Here is a 23,356-nt window from a genome sequence, read left to right as displayed (position 1 = left end):
AAAAGTGGCAACCACCCCAACCTATAACTAGCCTTTGCAGTAAGGTGCACATGGAAGGGTAGTACATATCCCAAACAAAGATTTCCCAGTACACTTACCAGCTAGCCTGCAGACCCTACTAATTCACATTAAAATCAGAGGGTTTTGTTTGCACACATTTCCAAATTTATGCTTAAGTTGTAAGTTTGCAGTGAGAAGAATGCCCCATTACATTGGAGGTTAGTGGGGAAAATTCTTCATTACATTAGCAATCAGTCTCCATTACATTAGTGATCAGTGGGAAGACTTCTCCATTACATTGGTGGCTAGTGGGAAGAATTCTCCATTAAATTGGTGGCTAATGGAAAGAATTCTCCATTACATTGGTGGTCAGTGGGAAGAATTCTCCATTACATTGGTGGTAAGTGGGAAGAATTCTCCATTACATTGTTGGTCAGTGGGAAGAATTCTCCATTACATTGGTGGTCAGTGGGAAGAATTCTCCATTACATTGGTGATCAATGGGAAGAATTCTCCATTACATTGGTGGTCAATGGGAAGAATTCTCCATTACATTGGTGGTCAGTGGGAAGAATTCTCCATTACATTGGTGGTCAGTGGGAAGAATTCTCCATTACATTGGTGGTCAGTGGGAAGAATTCTCCATTACATTGGTGATCAGTGGGAAGAATTCTCCATTACATTGGTGGTCAGTGCGAAGTATTCTCCATTGCATTGGTGGTCAGTGCGAAGAATTCTCCATTGCATTGGTGGCTAGTGGGAAGAATTCTCCATTACATTGGTGGCTAGTGGGAAGAATTCTCCATTACATTGGTGGCTAGTGGGAAGAATTCTTCATTACATTGGTGGCTAGTTGGAAGAATTCTCCATCACATTGGTGGTCAGTGGGCTTCCTTGTATTAGTGGTTAGCTGTAAGAATGCTCCCCTTACAGACCGCTAAGTGGATCATTGACATCAGTGAGTACTTACTTGGATAGGAAAGGGGAGGCTCTGCTAGTCATTTAGTGATGTGGTGCTGGAACTATGCAATCCATATAGAAAATCAATCTGCCGCTGTTAGAGGAAACCAACCCAGGTCAAAGGGCTGAGACGGGCTTCAAGTTACTGACACTTTTAAATAAATGTTATTCATATCATACTGTATAGTAAAGTATATTTGTAGGAATCTTTATTTTTCTGACTTCTTTACAAAACAAAGTCTAAATTCTGCAGGATACTGGTGTAGTTTCATCTTCCTGTATTTCACGAATGTACTATAATGTAATACAACACTAACGCAAATTTGTGCAGCACAGCAGTGTGAACCTGGGGTACGGCCTGTTACAGGCATGGTCATTGTGACACTCAATGGCTGATCAATCTTGGGGTAAGATTTTGTTATTATACAGTAAGTGGATTTTACCGGTTATTATATCCTCTTCCTGATATATTACCGGTGGTGAAGTGACTGTGTGCTCAATTGAACAAATATAAACAGGTACTGAATAGGAATCATGCATTTTACAAACATTAGTGCTGGTCATCCAAAGCTAACGGATAAGGATAGCCTAAATGATATAAAAAAAATTAGAATAAAACCTGATAGAACTGTAATGGTTTGAAACCCAACCACGATACGATCTTCATGGATTTTACATGTTCTCCCTGTATCTGCAAGGGTTTCCTCTGGTTACTCCGGTTTCCTTCCACACTGCAAAGACATTCTGGGAGGGGTAATTGGCTCCTATCTAAAGTGGCCCTTGTATGTGTATATGTGAGATAAGTGCCTTAAATTGTATGTTCTTTGAGGTCATGGATGTACTGATGTGAATGTACAATATGTGAAGTGCTGCAAAGATTATATAAATATCTGCAATAAATAAAAACATTATATTACAAATGGATGTCAAAGTGTGAGTATAGGTATAAGCGGTAAAGGTGTGTAACAGTGGTGGCCCGCAGAGCCCTCTGATGTGGCCCGCGACCTTATGCTCTGGGATTTGGGTTGGCAAGCCCAGATCGCAGGTTGCCATCCCAGAGCATCAGAGTGGATAGAGCCGGCTCTGGAGTAAGCAAGCGGCTGCAGAGGGAGAAGAATCTGCATATCCCGATGCTTCCTCTGTAGTGCAGGTTCCTGTCCCAGGCAAAGTGCATTTGTTATCACTTCACCTGGGACAGGAACCTTTCTAAAAGCCTTAGCAATGCCAGCGGAAGCTGAAAGACAAAAAGGTCAGTTTAATAAACATCACATCGTTTTTCAATAGGCATATTAGCACCTAGGTTATTATCCTACTTTCACACTGATCCACGGGTATAGCGCAGTCCTGCGGGTTAGCTGTACTGAGCCATAGACTTCTATTATAGTATATCCTCAATGCAGGAGTTTTGGTACACTTTCAGAAAGTACACCACACCTGCAAGATTTAATAGAAGTCTATGGCAAATTGCAGCCAACCTACAGGAAAGCCACAAGTGCGCTGCACCCACGTCCCTTTTACACAAGTGTACCAATCGGGTTCACCTGTTAGTTTTACAGGCAGGCCCTCCATTCCCCTCCATGGAGCAGTGGGAGTAAACAGACATGCCCATTTAGACATGCCTTCATCTGACCCACTCCACAAAGACAGGTGGGGTGCAGTCAGATGTAAACATATAGGTGATCCGATTACATCTAGCCGCCCATTGAGGAGAGCGGGCTGTGTCTGTGTTCAGACTGCACAATACAGACATATCAACAGACAAATTCCCTCCTGGGCAAGCGGACTCTTGGTGGCGTGTGCCCTGCGTGGAAGGGGCCTTAATCACAGTGCATCACAGTGTGAAAGCAGCAGCTCAGGACAGTAAAGGCTTATTTACATTTGTGGTTTGAGGGGGGCAGGGGGAGGTAAAACGCCAGAGACTGATTTATTCAATACTAATAAGGACAAGTTATTAAAAAGTATCAAGTATTTATAATTATAATTTATTTAGTACAATATTTCTAGATACAACGTTAGAACATTGATTTTATATTGTTACACATATTACTGACTTTATAACCTTGTTTTCACTGTTGTGCACTTTATGATTGTGTTTGCATATTAGCAGCGCGGGACCATTTTTTCTGAATGTTTGTGTTATGAAATAACTTACCATCATTTTTCCAATATCTGTGTTTCTCAACTCTACTCTACACCAGCCTGTATCACCATAAGTCACTCATGGGCTTATGACTAGAGTAGCAAACATAGATGGGGTAGCATCAAATATAGTGCTATATATGTCATTATTATTATTATGATTGTGAAGAACCGCCTTGCACCCACTCTGGGTGCCTCCATTAAGATACAGCTTCCTCCACTCTGGAACCAAATATTATAGCTGAGAATTTCACCCAAGAACTAGACGACACTAGCTTAGGTGCAAACTGGAACACACTTTATTGTAAACTCATACAGCATATATACCACACAAAATCAAATAAGAGCTTGATCACATTATCCTAAACAATACAAACAGTAAATAGTACTATCTTCAGTACATCTAATAAACAGCTAACATAAACATATAAACATCTCACAATGATTTGGTAATAAGGTAAAATTGACACAATTCTAGTCACGTCTCCAAGAGGATTAGCAGACAGACAGAAACAATAGGTGACTCACACCTAGGCACACAATGGGGAAATTAGACCATGAGAGAAAGACACCTTAGTAAACAAAGTATAGCAAAATACATCAGCATAAGGTTGTTTTGAGCTGATTATGTTAACATCTGCTCTGAATCTGGTGTGGGGGGATTGGGTTTGAAGCAGTCAAGGCCGGTTTGGGCATACAGGCCCCAAATCTCAATTTGGGTGTTCCAGTTCCCAGGGTCTGTGTGTTTCAGGGAGGCATGGACCCAAATTTGAATCTAAACCACTCCAAAGGCCCCCCAGGCACACCCCTCCCAAAGAATAGAGTCCCCTCAAAAGCCAGGGCCCATAGTCAGTAGCCAAGAGGCTACCCTGCAGTCCCCTCCAAAAGCCACAAATATTAAAACACCAAAACAGAAATAAAATTCACAAAGGAGCTGTTTTAGCTAAGAACAACGACGTAATCAGCAGTTCTGAGCAGTAGTAGCACTATACAGTTTAGTTTTTGGAATGTTTGCTTTGAAAACCATACAGTAGAAGTCAGAACTGTACTGGGGAGACACACAGATAGATCTGTAGATGATGGCATCATCCATCAATATCAGCTTCAGAGTTACGGGCTCTCCTGCGATCTGAGTGTGTTTGACAGATGGTGATGAGGCATTATGTTGCCTCCTCACCACCTGATTTAAACCCATGATTGATGTGCAATGCTCAGGATTGCAACACAGTAGTACAGCAATTAGAGGTTTAAATCAGGTGTGAGGAGGTGACACGTGATCTCCACATCTTTATGGTTGCCTACCCCTGATCTAGACACTGCTGTTAACCACTTCCCGCCAGCCATATAACAGAACGATTTCTGGGAAGTGGTTTCATTATCCTGACTGGGCGTCATATGACATCCAGCAGGATAAGCTGCTCCCACGGGGCGCACAGCTTGGCAATCAGTGGTGTGATTATCAGTGCAGCCTCCCGAGGATACCCACTAGGGCATCCTCGGGAGGGTGCCCTCCAAGGACCACCAGATATGCCCACACATGACCACCATGGATGCTAATCAGTGCCCATTGTAGATGCCAATCAATTCCCATTGTATATGCCAATTAGTGTCAATCAGTAATGCCTGCCAGTGCCTCCTCATCAATGATGCCTATCAGTACCATCTATCCGTGTCCATCAGTGCCACCCATCAGTGTTCATTAGTGCCACCCATCAGTGTCCATCAGTGCCACCTATCATTGCACATCAGTGCTGCCTTTTAGTGCCCATCAGTGTCGCCTTTCAGTGCCACCTATGAGTGGCCATCAGTGCTGCATATCAGTGCCACCCATCAGTGCTACCTCATCAGTGCCCAGTCAGTGCAGCATCATAAATGCTCATCAGTGAAGGAGAAAACATACTTATTAACAACTTTATTAAACGGAAAGAAAAACTTTTTTATTTTTTTTCAAAATTTTCTGACTTATTTATTTGTTTAGGATAAAATAAAAACCCCAGTGGTGATCAAATACCACCAAAAGAAAGCTCTATTTGTGGGAACAAAATGATAAACATTTTGTTTGGGTACGGCTTTGCATGACCACGCAATTGTCATTTAACCACTTCCCGACGGCCGTACGACTATTGACGGCCGCAGGGTGGTTCTAGTTCTCTGAGGCGCCGTCAATTGACGTCCGCCCCTTTCCGCGTTCCCCGCGCACGCTCCCGAGCGCGCAGCGGGGAACTGCTGTGCTGGCCGTGTCCCTTGGACACAGCCAATCACAGATCGCCGTGAACGGCCAATCGGAGTGGCCGTTTGCTAGGCGATCTGTGCGGCCAATGAGAGATGATCTCATATGTTTACATATGAGATCATTTCTCATTGCCGGCTCTCACAGACAGCGGTGCTGTCAGGGAGAGAGGAGACCGATCTGTGTCTCTTGTACACCCCCCCAGTCACCCCCCTTCCCCCACAGTTAGAACACTATATAGGACACACATTTAACCCCTTCCTCACCCCCTAGTGTTAACCCCTTCCCTGCCAGTCACATTTATACAGTAATTAGTGCAATTTTATAGCACTGATTGCAGTATAAATGTGAATGGTGCCAAAAATGTGTCAAAAGTGTCCGATGTGTCCGCCATAATGTCGCAGTCGCAATAAAAATCGCAGATAAAAATCGCAGATCGCCGCCATTACTAGTAAAAAAAAATAATAATAATAATTCTGTCCCTTATTTTGTAGGCGCTATAACTTTTGCGCAAACCAGTCGCTTATTGCGATTTTTTAATTATTTTTTTTTTTTACTAAAAATATGTAGAATACGTATCGGCCTAGACTGAGGATAAAAAAAAAAAAAAAAAAAAATTGAGCAGTAAAAATTTTTTTTTTTTCAAAATTGTCGTTTTCTTTTTGTTTATAGCGCAAAAAATAAAAACCGCAGAGGTGATCAAATACCACCAAAAGAAAGCTCTATTTGTGGGAAAAAAAGGACGCCAATTTTGTTTGGGAGCCACGTCGCACGACAGCGTAATTGTCAGTTAAAGCGACGCAGTGCCGAATCGCAAAAAGACCTCTGGGCAGGAAGGGGGTTTAAGTGCCCAGTAAGGAAGTGGTTAAAAAAGCGACAGCGCTGAAAGCTTAAAATTGGCTTGGGCGGGAAGGGGGGAAAGTGCCTGGTATTGAAGTGGTTAAGCTGGGTACCAATAGTCGGCCAGTTCTGCAGGAACCCCTGTTTGGTTCATGTTTACCGCTGTCTGTTCAACAGAAGCCCGTTTCACAACTGGCTTCTGTTGAACGTTCATGCTGGAAAACCATCATTCAATCAGGGCTTGCAGCTAAAGGCTGCAAGCGCCAATCAGTGTGTATTCTGACAGGGGGAGTCCCATGTCAGAATGCAAAGTCACAATGCATTAATGTCAATGTAAACGCAGCTAAACGTCCGTTTTTATACGCCAGTTTCTAGCTGTCAAGTTAAATCGTTCAGGAGAGGTTGAACAACGTCCCGTGTACATGAAACCTTAACCTCCCTGGCGGTATGATTCTTTCAGAAAAAAGGTGCTGAAAGCGGTACCATTATTTGCAAGGAAATTTGGCGTTATATACTGTAGGACTGTAATTTTTAGGAATAACTCACTTAAAGCGGATGTGCCACTAAAAAAATATATTAAAAGCCAGCAGCTACAAATACTGCAGCTGCGGACTTTTAATATAAGGACACTTACCTGTCCTGGAGTCCAGCGCCGTCCGCAGCAGATGACAAGCGATCGCTCGTCACCCTGCTGCTCCCCCCTCCATCCACGGTGAGGGAACCAGGAAGTGAAGCGCTCCGGCTTCACTGCCCGGTTCCCTACGGCGCATGCGCGAGTCGCGCTGCGCCCGCCGATTGGCTCCCGTGGTGTGCTGGGAGCCGAGTGTTCCCAGCATACAACGGGGGACGGACGGGATGCCAGGAAAAAACCCGTCCTTTGACCGTATCATTGATGTTTTCCGCCTAGAACTGGAGCATGCGCACTGGGCTTTTTGAAGCCCGGCGCATGCGCAGTACATTAGAATCGGGGGCACGCTTAATTTGAATGCAAGCCACCCCCTTGGAGATCCGCCAGGCTACGCTGGGGCATTTACACTCCGCCGTCCCAACCTACGGAGCAAGTGTTTGGGGAATACAGCACTTGCTCCTGTAGGTTGGGACAGCGGAGTGTAAGTGCCGCCGATCTCCGTTCCCTGCGACGTTACGACGCACGGGAGCGGAGAACGGCGCCAAATTCAAAAAAGTAAATAAACACAATACATACAGTATACTGTAATCTTATAGATTACAGTACTGTATGTAAAAAAAACACACCCCCCTTGTCCCTAGTGGTCTGCCCAGTGTCCTGCATGTACTTTTATATAATAAAAACGTTTCTTTCTGCCTGGAAACTGTAGATTGTCCAAAGCAACCAAAAGTGTCCCTTTATGTCAAAAATGGTTTTAGATCAGCTAGAAAACAGCGATAATAAATTATAATCACTTGCAGAATTGTGCGATAGCGATTTGTGGGGAAATTCGTCATAAAATAATAATAATAATGACGGCGACAATTCTGCAACTGAGCAAATTTCAGTGATTTTGAGTTGATTACATTATTGAATAATTTTTATTAGAATTATATTATTATTTGTTATAATTATTTATAATTATTTATTATATTATAATTTATAATTTTGTTTTTAAAAAAAATTCATACCCGGGATGCCTACTAGACTCTTGTTTGGTCAGATTTAAGTGAGTTATTCCTAAGAATTGCAGGCCTACAATATAAAACGCCAAATTTCCTTGCAAATAATGGTACCGCTTTCAGCATGTTTTTTCTGAAAGAATCATACCGCCAGGGAGGTTAAGGGGACCCCGTGTCTAAGTTTTGCTTAAAGTGGAGTTCCACCCATTTTTTTATGTTTGTCTGTGCTGCATGCCCTAATCTCATAGTGTTCAGAATGGACAATTTTTATTTATTTTGTTGCTTGTAAATTAAGGTGACCAGATTTTTAAAATGAAATCCGGGGACATATATATTTTTTTTTTACTAGTAATGGCGTCAATCAGCAGCTCTCTGCCCGTCGCCGCCGCCTGTCAAGTCTCACTCTCCGGGCCCCGGCTACTACTGGGTGGGGAGTGGAGGAAGATCACTCCTCTGGGGAAGGAAAGGAGATAAAACAGGCAGGCGGCTGGCCGGGACTTGAGCCAAGGCAGAAGAACATGTGAGCGGAGCGGAAGAGGCATGTACCCGAAACTGAAGAAATATTCCCTTCCGACCAGCACATGATCATCAGAAAGGGGCACAGATAATGGAAAAAATACACCCCCCAAGCTAGTAAGAGTGGCAGAGCGGGGGGGTGTAATTCACATTTTTTTTTTCAATTCTGCACTGACTGTCTTTGAAATTGCCCCAGCCCCTGTTCAAATCCAATCTGGGGACAAAACCGGGGACAGACTTGGTCTGGGGACAGTGTCCTCAATCCAGGGACTGTCCCCTGAAACCGGGGATGTCTGGTCACCCTATTGTAAATACCTTTATTTTGTAGTCCTTCATTACTTCCTCCTCCTTATAAGCCTAGGCTATTAAGTCTCAAGGCTATTCGCAAGGGTTTCTGGGATAGGCATCATGTATCCCAGTAGTCCTTGCAAATAGCCTATTTGCATAGAGAAGGGGTGGCAACTTCCTCTGACACTCCCGTTGCTATGGAAACCTGACTGAAACCTATTACATCGCTTGTGCAGCACTGAGCATGTGCGAGATCTGCAAGGCTGAAATCCAAGAAGTCATACAGTCTGGCTTCATGATGCCCACACTTAAGATGGCCACGGTCTATTTCTAGATTATAAACTAACTAAATGCTCTAACAACCTAACAAAACTGACCTTAGTTTACAGACAAACTTTACTAGACTACATTAAGCTTGTGTATTACAGGGGTATTTATATTTAAAAAGTGAAATTGTGGGTGGAACTCCCCTTTAAGGCCTCACAAAGCCTAGAGCAGCCTTTGGACACCATCATTTCATTTCCACCAAAGCTGACATCAAAATGTTTTAATCCTGCAATGCAATAAGGGAATGACCTCTTCTCTGTTATTGCATGTTTGTAGATACGTGGTTTAACAAGGTTTCAAAGAAGTTGGCTTTCAAAAGTGTGCAGTCATCCATTCATATTTGATGTATCCTCAGTAATGAGCTGGACCGTAATGAGCTGGACCACCACGTGTACTTGTTGGGGCAATTTGATTGGGGACTGACCTATAGCAGTGCTGTGCTTTGCCACCAATGCTGAATTGAAGGCCTTAAAAAGCGTTAGTAGCTACCCCCGCAGGAGCCGCTGGTTATAGGGATGGCGTGTTACCTCTAGGGGTAGATAGTTGACAACAGCAATAAGGGAATGTCCAATCAGCAGGTGTCTTTCTTGTGCTTTTATTCTTGCCCAACACGGCAACAGTAAACTTGAAGTAGATAGGTAAAAGATGGGTGAGGAGGAGAATTTGCAGATTCCGGCCTATACAATACAGAAGCAGTCCTGCTTCTAATAGCACTTTACTTTCGTCGCCACTCCAGCCGGAATGGGTATAGTGTACCGGGACAGGCCTCTCACACCGACCTGGCAGCCAGAGTATCACTCGGAACCTTTGGATAAGAACAAGTCTCTGCCACAGACCTGGTGCAAATGAATATCAGGGAGGAACCTCTGCCACGGGCCCTTTCCCAGGATTTAGATCATGAAGTAAATCTTCCTTAGTGAATTTAGTGCCTGAATCTCCCTCAGGTAGTTCTCAGCTGGTCACCGACTGACAGGTTGCTAACATCCAACCTCTCAGTGTCCGATCACCTCGATCCCTGATGGAATGTTGAGGCCCTATTGGATCGCCTGCCTCTCTGGCTCTCCTCAGGCTGACTCCCCACCGAACTCGCTTGGGATCTCTTCTAGGAATTTGGGGACCCAGTCAATCACTTCAGTTGCCCCAGGCCAAAATGGTCCAGGAACCAAGAACACTGCGTAGCACGTGCACCCTGGCCTGGTAGGCCATATCGCCGGGGCCCGTGATGTGTGGTCACCCTGAAGGTGGGTGCCACACCCGGAACAAAAACCCTGCCTAATGGCGTCTGCTCAAGAAGTACTCTAATGGCGTCTGCTCTCCCCCAGCATGCCCAGCAAGGGGAAACCCCTCCTGATTGGCTGCTGGCAAGAGGCGCTCCAGACTGAACTCCACTGCTGCCACCTGCCGCCCCGGGGTGGAAAGGCACTTCAGGAACACAGAATGAACCAACAGTACAGCCCAGCTAGAACAGAGGCCAAATTTGTACAAATCACTTGGATGAGAGATAATTAACTCTCTAATCCCCCCTCTAAATTTAAAACAGCACCTGGACTGAAAGTACACAGGTGCTACACCTGCTTTGTAATTTTTTTACCCACAGGTAAGACTATAATAAGGATTACCTGTAGGTATAATGAATGTCTCCTAAACCTGCATCGTTCAGGAGATATTCACCTTGCATGCACCCGGTGACATCACTGGCGCATGCACTCTAAAGGTCTGGCGTACCTTGCCAGAACTTCAGAGATTCTAGCCGGAAACCAAGGGGACGTCAGGGACAGAGAGGGTCGCAGTACAACGCAGACAGAGAGGGATGCTGGGGACAGAGATTGGCACAGTATGACAAGGACAGAGAGGGTCGCCAGGGACAAATTTACAGCACGACGAGGACACTGGAGCGGTGCGCTATGAGGACAGTAAAAAAAGTCCTGCTAGCCGCATCTTTAGAGCGGTGTGTATACCACTCCTCCACCGCTCCTGCCCATTGAAATCAATAGGGCACCGCGGCTATATCGCAAAGCGCCTCTGCGGTAGTTTTTAACCCGCTAGAGGCTGAATAGCGCCGCAAATCTGACGATAAAGCGCCGCTAAAAATAGCGGCGCTTTACCGCCAAGGCACCTCCTGCCCCAGTGTGAAAGGGGCCTTAAGAACGACTTCTGTCAAACAAAGATGGCAACAGTTAAAAATTTGGCTGAACAAGCTGAATTTCAATGCTTCTGTGGCCCCCTTTAGTCCCGGAGACTACAAAAAGCACAAGATCCACAAAAGAATCATCGATACAACAAAAAGTACAACTGATGAAAATGTGAGAAGAATAAAAAAGTCAATCTTTAGCCCGAGTCTTGTGGTACTGTTGTTGAGACTTGATTAACCACTTCAAAACTGAACACTTTCTCCCCCTTCCTGCCAGGGCCAATTTTCAACTTTCAGCACTTTCGCACTTTGGATGACAATTGCACGGTCATGCAATGCTGTACACGAACACAATTTTCACCACTTTTTTTTATAGAGACAGATAGAGCTTTTTTTTGGTGGTATTTAATCATCCCTGTTTTTTTTATTTATTTGCTAAACAAATGAAAAGCTACCAAATTTTTTTTAAAAACGTTTTTGTTTCTGTTATAAAATCTTGTAAAGAAGTACATTTTCACCCTCACTGATGTCTGGAGGAAACCAGGCACCGCTCATCACCTGGCCAATACCATCCCTACAGTGAAGCATGGTGGTGGCAGCATCATGATGTGGGGATGTTTTTTCAGCGGCAGGAACTGGGAGACTAGTCAGGATCGAGGGAAAGATGAATGCAGCAATGTACAGAGACATCCTTGATGAAAACCTGCTCCCGAGCTCTCTGGACCTCAGACTGGGGTGAAGGTTCAGGACAACGACCCTAAGCACACAGCCAATATAACATAGAAGTGGCTACGTGACAACTCTATGAATGTCCTTGAGTGGTCCAGCCAGAGCCCAGACTTGAACCCAATTGAACATCTCTGGAGAGATCTGAAAATGGCTGTGCACCGACTCTCCCCATCCAACCTGATAGAGCTTGAGAGGTCCTGCAAAGAAGAATGGGAGCAACTGCCCAAAAATAGGTGTGCCAAGCTTGTAGCATCATACTCAAAAATACTTGCAGCTGTAATTGGTGCCAAAGGTGCTTGAACCAAGTATTGAGCAAAGGCTGCAAATACTTATGTACATGGGATTTCTTTAATTTTTAATAAATTTGCAAAAATTTCAATTATCATTATTGGATATTGTTTTTAGAAATTTGAGGAAAATAATGAATTTAATCCATTTTGGAACAAGGGCCCTTTCACACGGGGCTGTCAGTGTGCGGGCTCCGCTTTGCTCAGCGGGGAACGCTCTGTCGATCCTCGCTGAGCAGGCAGATGACAGGTCTGTCTCCGCACACTGTGCAGGGACGGACCTGTCAGAGCGCCGCTCTCCCCTATGGGGGATCGGATGACGACGGACCGTAGAGTCCGTCTTCATCTGATCCGATCCGCCAGACGGATGGAAAAGTAGGGTTTTCCTCCGTCACACTTTGGCGGATCGGAGAGGGTCAGATGTCAGTTGGCATGTCACCGCTGATAACCGTGGCTCCATAGAGGATCACAGAGCGCCCGTTCAGGTCCACCTAAAAAACTGACAGGCGGACCTCAACGGTCCGCCCGTGTGAAAGGGGCCTAAGGCTGGAACATAAAATGTGGAAAAAGTGAAGCGCTGTAAATACTTAATAGCAAAATAATGATAATGATGTTATAGACGAAACGTACGTCGAGGCGGTACCTGGGCACGCACAGCATAAACTTCCGGTCCCGCTGGTTCTCTGACGCCAGAGGTGGAACGCACGCCAGCTTCCCCAGCTGGGACCCATCTTTATTCCGACCTAAGCCGTACAGCCTGTTATTTTATATATTTTAATAAATGGTATCATGCTATGGCGGTCTCTTCTTCTTTTTGCCACGCTTAAATGATGCCCCAAGTCAAGCTGCACTCAAGGAATTAAGGGAACACATTTGCCACAGTTTGTCCTTTTGTGACACAAAGCTCCATTTGACCTCTTTTCTAACGAAAAAGGTCAACGACATCTGGTAAGGTGCCATCCGATTCCTTATATGCACAATTGCGGTGTACTTTAACTGGTGAAGGTGGAAACCCTCCCTTTCCTTGCACAACGTGAATTGAAGGAAATCTGAGCACTATCAATATTATTTATGCACCTTTTATGGACACTTTATTAATTCATATTATGTTATATTGCAACGGACTTATTTGTGTTTGATTTATGCATGTTATGTTCTGATGCACAATTGGCAACCATTCACTCAATTGGGTGGTGAATAGCCACTGCACTGTTGGCACATATATATTTATTTCACTATCATTATTTAATATCATATGTTACATACATTTGTAGTTAGTTTAGCGCCCCCTGCTTTGCTATTTTTGTTATCGTCTTCAGTTTACTGAATTTTGGGGAGCAAAATTTATTCACTGTTTTTTAAGTATTTGGCGCGAGATCCTTACCTTCTTCGCTGTAAATACTTACCTACATAGACAGCACAGCGGCTCAGGGGTCATCTCTTCTACCTTGTAGCACTGAGATGATTGGATCACATCCCAGACAGGCAGTGCCGGCCCAAGACATTGTGCTGCCTAGGACCAAGAATGAAATGCTGCCCCCCCAGAAAAAAAATCACGCCAACCAAAAGGCCCCCACATTCATTATTTTATATCATGATAACTAAAGGGGACCCGTCATGGCTCTATACATGTATAAAGGAGTATAAAGAGGACCTGTCATTACTCTTTACATGTAAAGGATTATCAAGAGGACCTGTCATGGCTCTATACATGTATATAGAGGACCTGTCATTACTCTTTACATGTAAAGGAATATCAAGAGGACCTGTCATGGCTCTATAAATGTATATAGGACTATAAAGAGTACTTGACATGGCTCTATACATGTATAAAGGAGTATAACGAGGGCCTGTCATGGCTCTATAGATGTATAAAGAGAACCTGTCATGGCTCTATACATGTATAAAGAGGACCTGTCATGGCTCTATACATGTATATAGAGGACCTGTCGAGACTCTTTACATGTATAAAGGATTAAAGGATTTAAACAAGGGCCTGTCATGGCTCTATAGATGTATAAAGAGGGCCTGTCATGGCTCTATACATGCATATAGGCGTATAAAAAGGACCTGCCATGGCTCTATACATGTATCCAGGAGTATAAAGGGACCTGTGAATTGCCAGCGGCCACAATGTCTTTTGCGCAAACTAATCAATGTATGCTAATTGTGTTGTTTTTTTTGGTACCAAAAATATGTAGAAGAATACATATTGGCCTAAACTGAAGAAAATAGTTTATTTTTCAAAATTTTAGGGGTATTTATTATAGCAAAAAGTTAAAAAAATATATATATTTATAGCATAAAAAATAAAAACAGCAGAGGTGATCAAATATCACCAAAAGAAAGCTCTATTTGTGGGAAAAAAAGGACATCAATTTTATTTGGGTAGCGGAACGGGCTGGCGGGCATCAGTATGCTGCCCCCCTAAAAGTGCTGCCTGGTACCCATGGTACCACCCGGTCCCATCATAGGGCCGGCCCTGCAGACAGGACATTATCCATACCTCCCAACTTTTTGAGAGGGGAATGAGGGACACCTGTCAACAAAAGTATGCAGGCATAAGACACACCCCTTGGCACGCCCCCTTAAAGGAGAATTGTACAAAAAAACAAGATTGGTTAAACCCAAGTGCTTTTTTTAATCACTAATATTCCTATATTGGCTTATGGAATTTCTAAATGCAGAAATTTAGAAATCAGATGAAAGGTTTAGGGCTGGAAAACACTTTTTGAGAGATAAAAAGTGCATTTTATATACAACTATATAGATCAGACCAAAATGAGGGACACATGAGGAGAATGAGGGACAGAGGGACATTGCTCCAAATCAGGGACAGTCCCTCCAAATCAGGGACAGTTGGGAGCTATGCATTATCTATGTAGAGTTTGCCCATTCTCCTTGGTTGTATGTGTCCTTCCTCCCACCACAGCAGTGCTGGTATGATAATGGCCTCCTCCTGTCTATAGTTCTCCTAATAAATATGTGAGATTGGAGGGCAGGGGCTGATGTGAGGTTGTCAGCACTATAGAAGTGCTGCTAATAAATGCACCTCATGTATATGGAGTCATGTAAAGACAATGAGAATATAAACTTTCCATGCTGAGTTCTGCTCTGTCTCTATACTTATTGAAAGTGATAGGAAAGGAAACTAAAGTCACCTCCTCCCCCTCCCTCCATCCTTCTGAATCCTGAGATAAAGGACAGTCCCTCCCTGCACCGCCCCCTCCATGCTGTGACCCCCCTGTGTCTGGGGCCTGGGGGAGGGTCAGTGTGGTCAGGACACGCCCCCTACACACACAAGGAGCTGCTGAGTGTATAGAGAGGGATCAGAGCGATCTTCTGCTGGGATCTATAGCCGGACTTCATACACAGACAATCATGGAATATACAAGGAGGTCAGTCCTCTGCTGGCTGGGACTTGTGATCGTGCTCTGTGCCGTGCAATGTACACCGCACAGGAGAGGTAAGTGACACCCAGAGAAGATTTCTTATAACAATCAATGTTCCTTTCCTCCCTCTACTCTTCCTCTGATCCCCCAGGGGGGGTGATGTTGCTGATTTGTTTGGGGTGTCATCCTCATCCTTGGTTTAGGAGAAAGTGATGTGCAAAGTCTGACTTGACCCTCAGTGGACCTATCAGGGCGCAGATCAGAGGTCCACGTATACTGATTGATTCAAATATTCAGCAGATTTCGGATGAAATTCAAGTGATAGGTGGGAAACCACATGTCTCGAAAAACTTCTATAGAGAAATTAAAAGAGCCAGGCAAAAATACTTGGTTGGACTGTGACTGCAGCCAATCAGCTCCAGCCACTGTTTGGGTATATAGTAGCCAAAAATACAATAGCCAGCAGCATCCATTCACGCTGTTTAGATGGGGGACCTGTAATCTGTCTATATCTATCTATCTAGATTTTCCTCTACGTATACAGCAGCCTTTCTCAACCTTTTCAACTCAAAGAAAACCTTGAAATTAACTTTCCAGAATCAGGGAACCCCTGATAATAATTTCTATATCTACAACTCGTGATACATTAGTGTGATGTTAGTGGGTGTTAAAAGCGTTAAGTGTTAAAAGCGCCCCGCTAGTGGCCAAATAGCGCTGCAAAATTGACGGTAAATCGCTGCTAAAAATAGCGTGTGATCTTATATACTGTATATGTGTTTGTCCATCTATATATACATTATCTCTCTTGTCACTATTTATCTGTGTTTTATCTATCTATCTATCTATCTTTCTATCGATTCATCTGTGTGTATATTATCATTATCTATCTCTTTTCCTTTTTTCCTTTCCTCCTTTTCCTTTCCTCCTTTTGTCTGTTCCTTCTTTTCCTTTCCTCCTTTACCTACGTTCCTCAGCTTCCTTTCCTTCTTTTCTTTTCCTCCTTTTGCTCTGTTTCTCCTTTTCCTTTCCTCCTTTTCCTCTGTTCCTCCTTCTCCTTTTCCTCTGTTCCTCCTTTTCCTCTGTTCCTCCTTTTCCTCTGTTCCTCCATTCCTCCTTTTCCTCTGTTCCTCCTTCTCCTCTGTTCCTCCTTCTCCTCTGTTCCTCCTTCTCCTCTGTTCCTCCTTCTCCTCTGTTCCTCCTTTTCCTCTGTTCCTACTTCTCCTCTGTTCCTCCTTTTCCTCTGTTCCTTCTTTTCCTCTGTTCCTCCTTCTCCTCCGTTCCTCCTTTTCCTCTGTTCCTCCTTCTCCTCCGTTCCTCCTTTTCCTCCTTTTCCTTCTTTTCCTCAGTTCCTTTTTTCCTTTCCTCCTTTTCCTCTGTTCCTCCTTTTCCTCTGTTCCTCCTTTTCCTCTGTTCCTCCTTCTCCTCCGTTCCTCCTTCTCCTCCTTTTCCTCTGTTCCTCCTTTCCTCCTTTTCCTCTGTTCCTCCTTTTCCTCAGTTCCTTTTTTCCTTTCCTCCTTTTCCTCAGTTCCTTTTTTCATTTCCTCCTTTTCCTCAGTTCCTTTTTTCATTTCCTCCTTTTCCTCAGTTCCTTTTTTCATTTCCTCCTTTTCCTTTCCTCCTTTTCTTCTGTTCCTCCCTTCCCTCTGTTCATCCTTCTCCTCCGTTCCTCCTTTTCCTCTGTTCCTCCTTTTCCTCTGTTTCAACTTTCCTCCTTTTCCTCTGTTCCTCCTTTTCCTCCTTTCCTCCTTTTCCTCAGTTCCTTTTTTAATTTCCTTCTTTTCCTTTTCCCCTTTTGCTTTCCTCTGTTCTTCCTTTTTTTTTCTCCTTTCCCTTTTCCTTTCTTTACTCCTTATCCTCTTTTTCCTTTCCTTCCTTCCATTATCCATCTATACACTAGGTCACACTACACGCCGTCCAGTGCGTTTTTTTTTCTGCATCATAAAGTAGGGGTATATGGTTTCCATTGGCATAGTTCACACCAGTGCAATGAATTCCAGTTCAAGAAAAAACTTTACTGGAATGTGATAAATGCATCAAAAACACCCTGGAATGCACTGGAACACATCAAAAACGCACCACACCACAGTTCATTGAAAAATAAAAAATAAACAAGGGAAAAAAGCACCTGGAATGCATTCAGAAATGCACCGGAAGGGGCCAAAAGCGCAATAAAAACACACATGCAGAAATGCATCCGAAACGGATGTGGAGTGCGTTTTTGTGGTGTGAACCAGCCCTGAGTATAAATTCTCTATCATCTCTGCCTGTGGCTGATTAAATTCGATCTTTCTGGTTTCTGATGGAAGAAGAAGCGCAGTGTCTGTGTATTTGGACACGGCTCAACTAGAACGTTTTTGTTCATTTGAACACCCAACCAGCTCATGGTTCCTGATGTGTGGAGAAGGGGGAACATGCCACGGGGCACACATAACATGGTAGTGTCTGGTGCTTGCTGTCCTCCACAAAACACGATGGTCAGTTTTTTGTTGTTGTTTTCTTTATAGCCAGAACTATCCCGTGTTGGTTTGTACGAGTCTAATACAGTATAAGTCATTTATTTGTGTTGGTTGTTTTGTAGTGTGTGTGTGTGTATTGACAAGCTTTATTATTCCTTTTAGAAAATGGTTTATCCAAAAGATTAGTGCAAACACAATAGGATTGGCTGCGTTCTCAGGACCTTTTGTTCCTGGTTTCTCGGAAATCCAGATTTCTTTTATTCCCATCTAGCAGTGTGGGACCGCCCCATGCCAGGGCATTCAATGCTCTGCCACTGCAATGCCCATGTGACCATGAACACAAGTAGATAAATGACAGCCAGAGACTTTTCATGGCTTTGAGATGACTGAGGATGTCTGGGACAACCGAATGAGCTGGTCTGCTATATTAGATATCGAGTTGTAGCAAAGATCAGCTTTATAAGCTAAAAGTAAAATTGTTTATAGATGATTGTAGGTATTGGACCAAAATACTTTTGTTTCTAAAGTATAACCATTTTTTACATTTTCATTTTGCATAGGGTGTGATTATAACCCCAGCCATTTTTTTTTTGTCCTTGTCCCATTAGGGAGATTTGTCTTAATTTCCCGTCCTGGAGACAGTACAGGAAGTGAGAGGATGTCTCCACAGAATGTGGACAATCCCTCTTAGTGCCCATTCACACCTAGGTGTATATACGCCTGTAGCGCGACGCCGCAGCAGCCCCTGATACGCTGGAGCGGTGAGTTTACATTGTCGACTATGGAGATGGTTCACATCTCCACGCCGTACGCCTGCCGCCTGAAAACAAGTCCCGGACCTTTTTTTCAAGCGGCTTTCGGCGTTCGGCCATAGCTGACAATGTTGTCACCCCTCCTGTGTATGTTACCGCTGCATTTTTTTCCCGCGTTTTGTCGCGGCAAATCGCGGGCCAAAACGCCGCAATTTGTCGCGGCAAAATACGCCGCGGTAACATACGTCTAGGTGTGAATGCAGCCTTAAACTGGCCATACACATTTTAATCGCAATAACGTGAACCTAGTCTCAATCCTATATTATAATAATAATAATAATAATAGAGGCCTGAAGGAATTCTGCATGAACACAAACAGCCCTACATGAGAGTATTGTTCGGTACAGCGTCCAACCACTAGCTGTCATAAGACCCGTACGCACAATAAGAAAATCGGACAAAAACGTCTGCAAGATGAAGGGCCCTATCACACGGGGCTGTCCGTGTACGGCTCCACTTTGCTCAGCAGGGATCGCTCCGTCGATCCCCACTGAGCAGGCAGATGGCAGGTCTGTCTCTGCACACTATGCAGGGACGGACCTGTCAGAGTGCCGCTCTCCTCTATGAGGGGATCTATGGGGGGATCGGATGAAGACGGACAGTAGAGTCCGTTTTCATCCGATCCGATAGCCATGGGTGCTCAACCTGTGGCTCTCCAGCTGTTGCAAAACTACAATTCCCATAATGCCTCAGCCTTTGGGAGACATGCTTGTACCTGTCAGCGGCTTGCAATGCCTCATGGGAATTGTAGTTCCGCAACAGCTGGAGAGCCACAGGTTGAGCACCCATGCGATAGACGGATGGAAAATAGGGTTTCCATCCGTCACACCTTATCGAATGTCATCGGACATGTCACCACTGACATCCTTCACTCCATAGACCTGTATGGAGCGTCAGTGTGAAAGGGTACTTACCCTGTACTGCCATTCACTGCTATGAGCTTCATTAACTTGTGTTATGGCAGAATAAATGGTTCTGTACAATTAGGTTATACACGAACAGACCTGTCAGAGCGCCGCTCTCCCCTATGGGGGATCGGATGACGACGGACCGTAGAGTCCGTCGTCATCTGATCCGATCCGCCAGACGGATGGAAAAGTAGGGTTTTCTTGCTTTGCGTGTAATGAGTCTATCTCATATAGGGCTGCAACTAACCATTATTTTCATAATCGATTAGTTGGCCGGTTATTGTTTCGATTAATCGCCTTAAAAAATATATATATATATATTGCATTTTTACATTTTTTTTGGGCCAACTTGTTGTTGGGCAGATTACAAAACACAAATTGACGCAAAAACACATTACATGCATTTCTGCATTGAAGTATATTGAACAAAAAATAAAAAATAAATAGCATCGTTTTGCATTAAAAAGTTCTTGCCCTTTCCAAATACGCAGCAGCTGAAAAAAAATCATGGATGTGAACGTGTCCCATAGGAAAACATGTAAATGAACTACAAAAAGCACCAAAAAACAGGTGTGACCCCAGGCCTGAGATGTTTAGTAACATAATGGGGTTAAAAAAACAAAAATAAGTACAAAAAGAGCAAATAATCGCTACTGTAAGGGGTTAATTTTTTTTACTGTGGGACAGTGAAAGTAATATTTACAGTAGCAATTTGCTTTTTTGTACTATAAAAGGCTAATTTTAGTTTTTTTTAACCCCATTATGTTACTGGCCGAATAATCGATTATGAAAATTGTAATCGATTAATTTCATAATCGATTAGTTGTTTCGGCCCTAACCTCATATATTAGTTTCACATTTTAAGTTGCATTAGTGAAATTAAATAAACTTTTGCACGACATTCTAATTTTTCAAGTTTCACCTGTAATCAAAAAGAAAATACTGCACATTATTGGAAACAAGAAGATGATGGAAATGAAAATAAAAATCATACACAAGAAAGAACTTTCATATTCGGGATCAGGAGTCTCCAAACTTTCTAAGTAAATGGCCAGTTTACTGTCCTTCAGACTTTAGGGGGGCCAGACTCTGCCCATGGGCAGTACAAAATGCTCCAGCATCAGTGGGTGTAAACAATACCGCATCATTGGTGTCAGTGGGAGAAATTGTGCCCCATCATTGGTGTCATTGGGAGGAATTGTGCCCAATCATTGGTGTCATTGGGAGGAATTGTGCCCCATCATTGGGAGGAATTGTGCCCCATCATTGGTATCATTGGGAGGAACTGTGCCTCATCTTTGGTGTCTTTGGGAGGAATTGTACCCTTCATTGCTGTCAGTGAATAAAATATTGCCCCCAGGGGCCAGATAAAAGCCAGCAAAGGGGCGCATCTGGCCCTGGGCCGCAGTTTGGAGACCATTGTTCTGGATCATTAAAGAGCTAAAATCATCAATACTAGCATATTTTTTTTCTGTGATAATATTCATGTTACGCTAGTTACTTAGCTACGTTTGCCTCTGGAATTTGAGAATACGTTTGAGAATTTTCGTACAAGTTAAGTTAATAGCATTCAAATTTCTTAGTTACCTTCATGGGAAATCGGACGATAGTTCATCTGATTTTTCTCATTGGGGTTGATTTACTAAAGACAAATAGACTATGCACCCTGCAAGTGCAGTTGCTCCAGAGCTTAGTAAAAGAGGTAAAGCTTCAGTTTGTGAAGAATGCCCAATCACGTGCAAGGAAAAACAAAATGCCCATTTACTAAGCTCTGGAGCAACTGCACTTTGCAAAATGCAGTCTATTTGCCTTTAGTAAATCAACCCCATGGTGTGTGCTAGGCCTTAGGCCTCATACACACGACCGAGGAACTCGTCGTAAATGAAACATCGTTTTCCTCAACGAGTTCCTTGTCAGGCTTGTCGAGAATCTTGACAAGCTTTCTTTGCGTACACACTGTCAAGACCAAATCTCGTTGTTCTCAAACGCGGCGACGTACAACACGTACTACGGCACTATAAAGGGTAAGTTTGATTCCACTGACGCCACCCTTGGGGCTGCTTTTACTAATCTCATGTTACTGCGTGTTAAGTAAAAGTTCGGTGAGAGACGATTCGCGCTTTTCAGTCTGTTACATCGTGACGAATGTGCTATCTCCATTACAAACGCTACTTTTACCGAAGGTGCGCTCCCATCTCATACTTTATTCTGAGCATGCGCGGCTTTCTAAGCATACACACTAACGTGTTTCTCGTCGTAAACCGGCCCGACGAGGAAATTGAGACTCCCGACGAGGAAAAAGAGAACTTGTTCTCTTTTTTCTCATCGAGTTCCACGACAGTTTTCTCGACGAAAAACATACACACGACAAAAAAGCTCTGCCACCAAGTTTCTTGATGGATTCTGTCGAGGAAAATGGTCGTGTGTACGAGGCCTTAGACTTTACCATGCCTCCTATGCGCGGTGTGCATGTAGCTTTAGTTAGCATTATCACTGTATAAGAGGAAGTGTATAAGAGTAAATACCATGCTGGTTTCATTTAACCACTTCCATACCAGGCACTTACGCACCTTCCTGCACAAGCCAATTTTCCGCTTTCAGTGCTGTCGCACTTTGAATGACAATTGCGCGGTCATTCTACACTGTACCTAAACAATTTTTTTAATAATTTTGTTCCCACAAATAGAGCTTTCTTTTGGTGGTATTTGATCACCTCTGCGGTTTTTATTTTTTGCGGAAAAAAAATTCTGTTCATTTTTTTGTAAAGAAGTACGTTTTCTTCTTCAATTACGGGCACCGATGTGGTGGCACTGATGGGCACAGATGAGGTTGGCACTGATGGGCACCGATGAGGCGGCACTGATGGGTGGCACTGATAGGCACTGGTATGCGGCACTGATGGGCACTCATTGGCGGCACTGATGGGCACTCATGGGTGGCACTTATAGGTGATGGGTACTTATGGGTGGCACAGATGGGCACTGATAGGTGGGCACTGGGCATGGATGGGCACTGAGTGGTGGCACTGATGGACACTGAGGGGTGGCACTGATGGACACTGAGGGGTGGCACTGATGGCATTGCTGGGCATCACTTATTTATTTTCAAATTTTTGACAGTGCCCATGTTGCCAGTCAGTGCATCTATTATGCTTTTTTTTACATAGCCATGGGGGATGTACCTGGCCATCCACATGTTGCCCCCTTCCCTGGTGGTCCTGGCGGCTTCCCTGGTGGTCCAGTGTTGGCATCCGAGGGGGGGCTGCGCTGATAAACAATCAGCGCGAACCCCCCCTGTCAGGAGACCTGCCGTCTGTCAGACGCGAGTGAGGAAGACCTGATCAACGGCTCTTCCTGTTTACATCGTAATCACACATTGTGGACACGGCTGATCACGTGGTAAAGAGCCTGGACACAGACTGACACCCCACATCACCGATCGCCGCGCTGTATGCCCTCACGGGCGCGCCGACATGTTATCCTTCTGGACGTCAATAGACATCCAGTCAGGATTACACAACCACTTCCCGGACGTCAATTTACTATTGACCGAGCGGGAGGTGGTTAAGTAAAAAGAAGAGTATATTTAAAAAAGGCAAGAATAAACTTTTTTTCCCAGTACAGGAAGATGCACTCCAACATATTTGGTTTTAGATGCGTTGTCATTTTTTAGTAAAGCTGATTGCTGTAGGCAACAATGAAAGTAAGGGTCG

The 23,356-nt window shown here is 44.0% G+C and overlaps 1 protein-coding gene across 1 annotated transcript in view; it reads left to right on the top strand.

The window, feature by feature from the left end:
- The first annotated feature begins 15,362 nt into the window (after nucleotides 1-15,362).
- LOC120929545 (proteinase-activated receptor 1-like) overlaps nucleotides 15,363-23,356 on the top strand; it is a 34,937-nt gene continuing 26,943 nt past the window's right edge. Inside the window, exon 1 of the mRNA XM_040341124.1 lies at nucleotides 15,363-15,542. Coding sequence (XP_040197058.1) covers nucleotides 15,458-15,542 — 85 coding nt within the window. The 5' untranslated portion in view covers nucleotides 15,363-15,457. The remainder of the gene's footprint in view (nucleotides 15,543-23,356) is intronic.

Source organism: Rana temporaria, chromosome 1 (assembly GCF_905171775.1).
Source record: "Rana temporaria chromosome 1, aRanTem1.1, whole genome shotgun sequence".
Taxonomy (NCBI): Eukaryota; Metazoa; Chordata; class Amphibia; order Anura; family Ranidae; genus Rana; species Rana temporaria.
The sequence above is the reverse complement of the archived record's forward strand: the minus strand, read 5'-3'. Positions and strand labels throughout refer to the sequence as shown.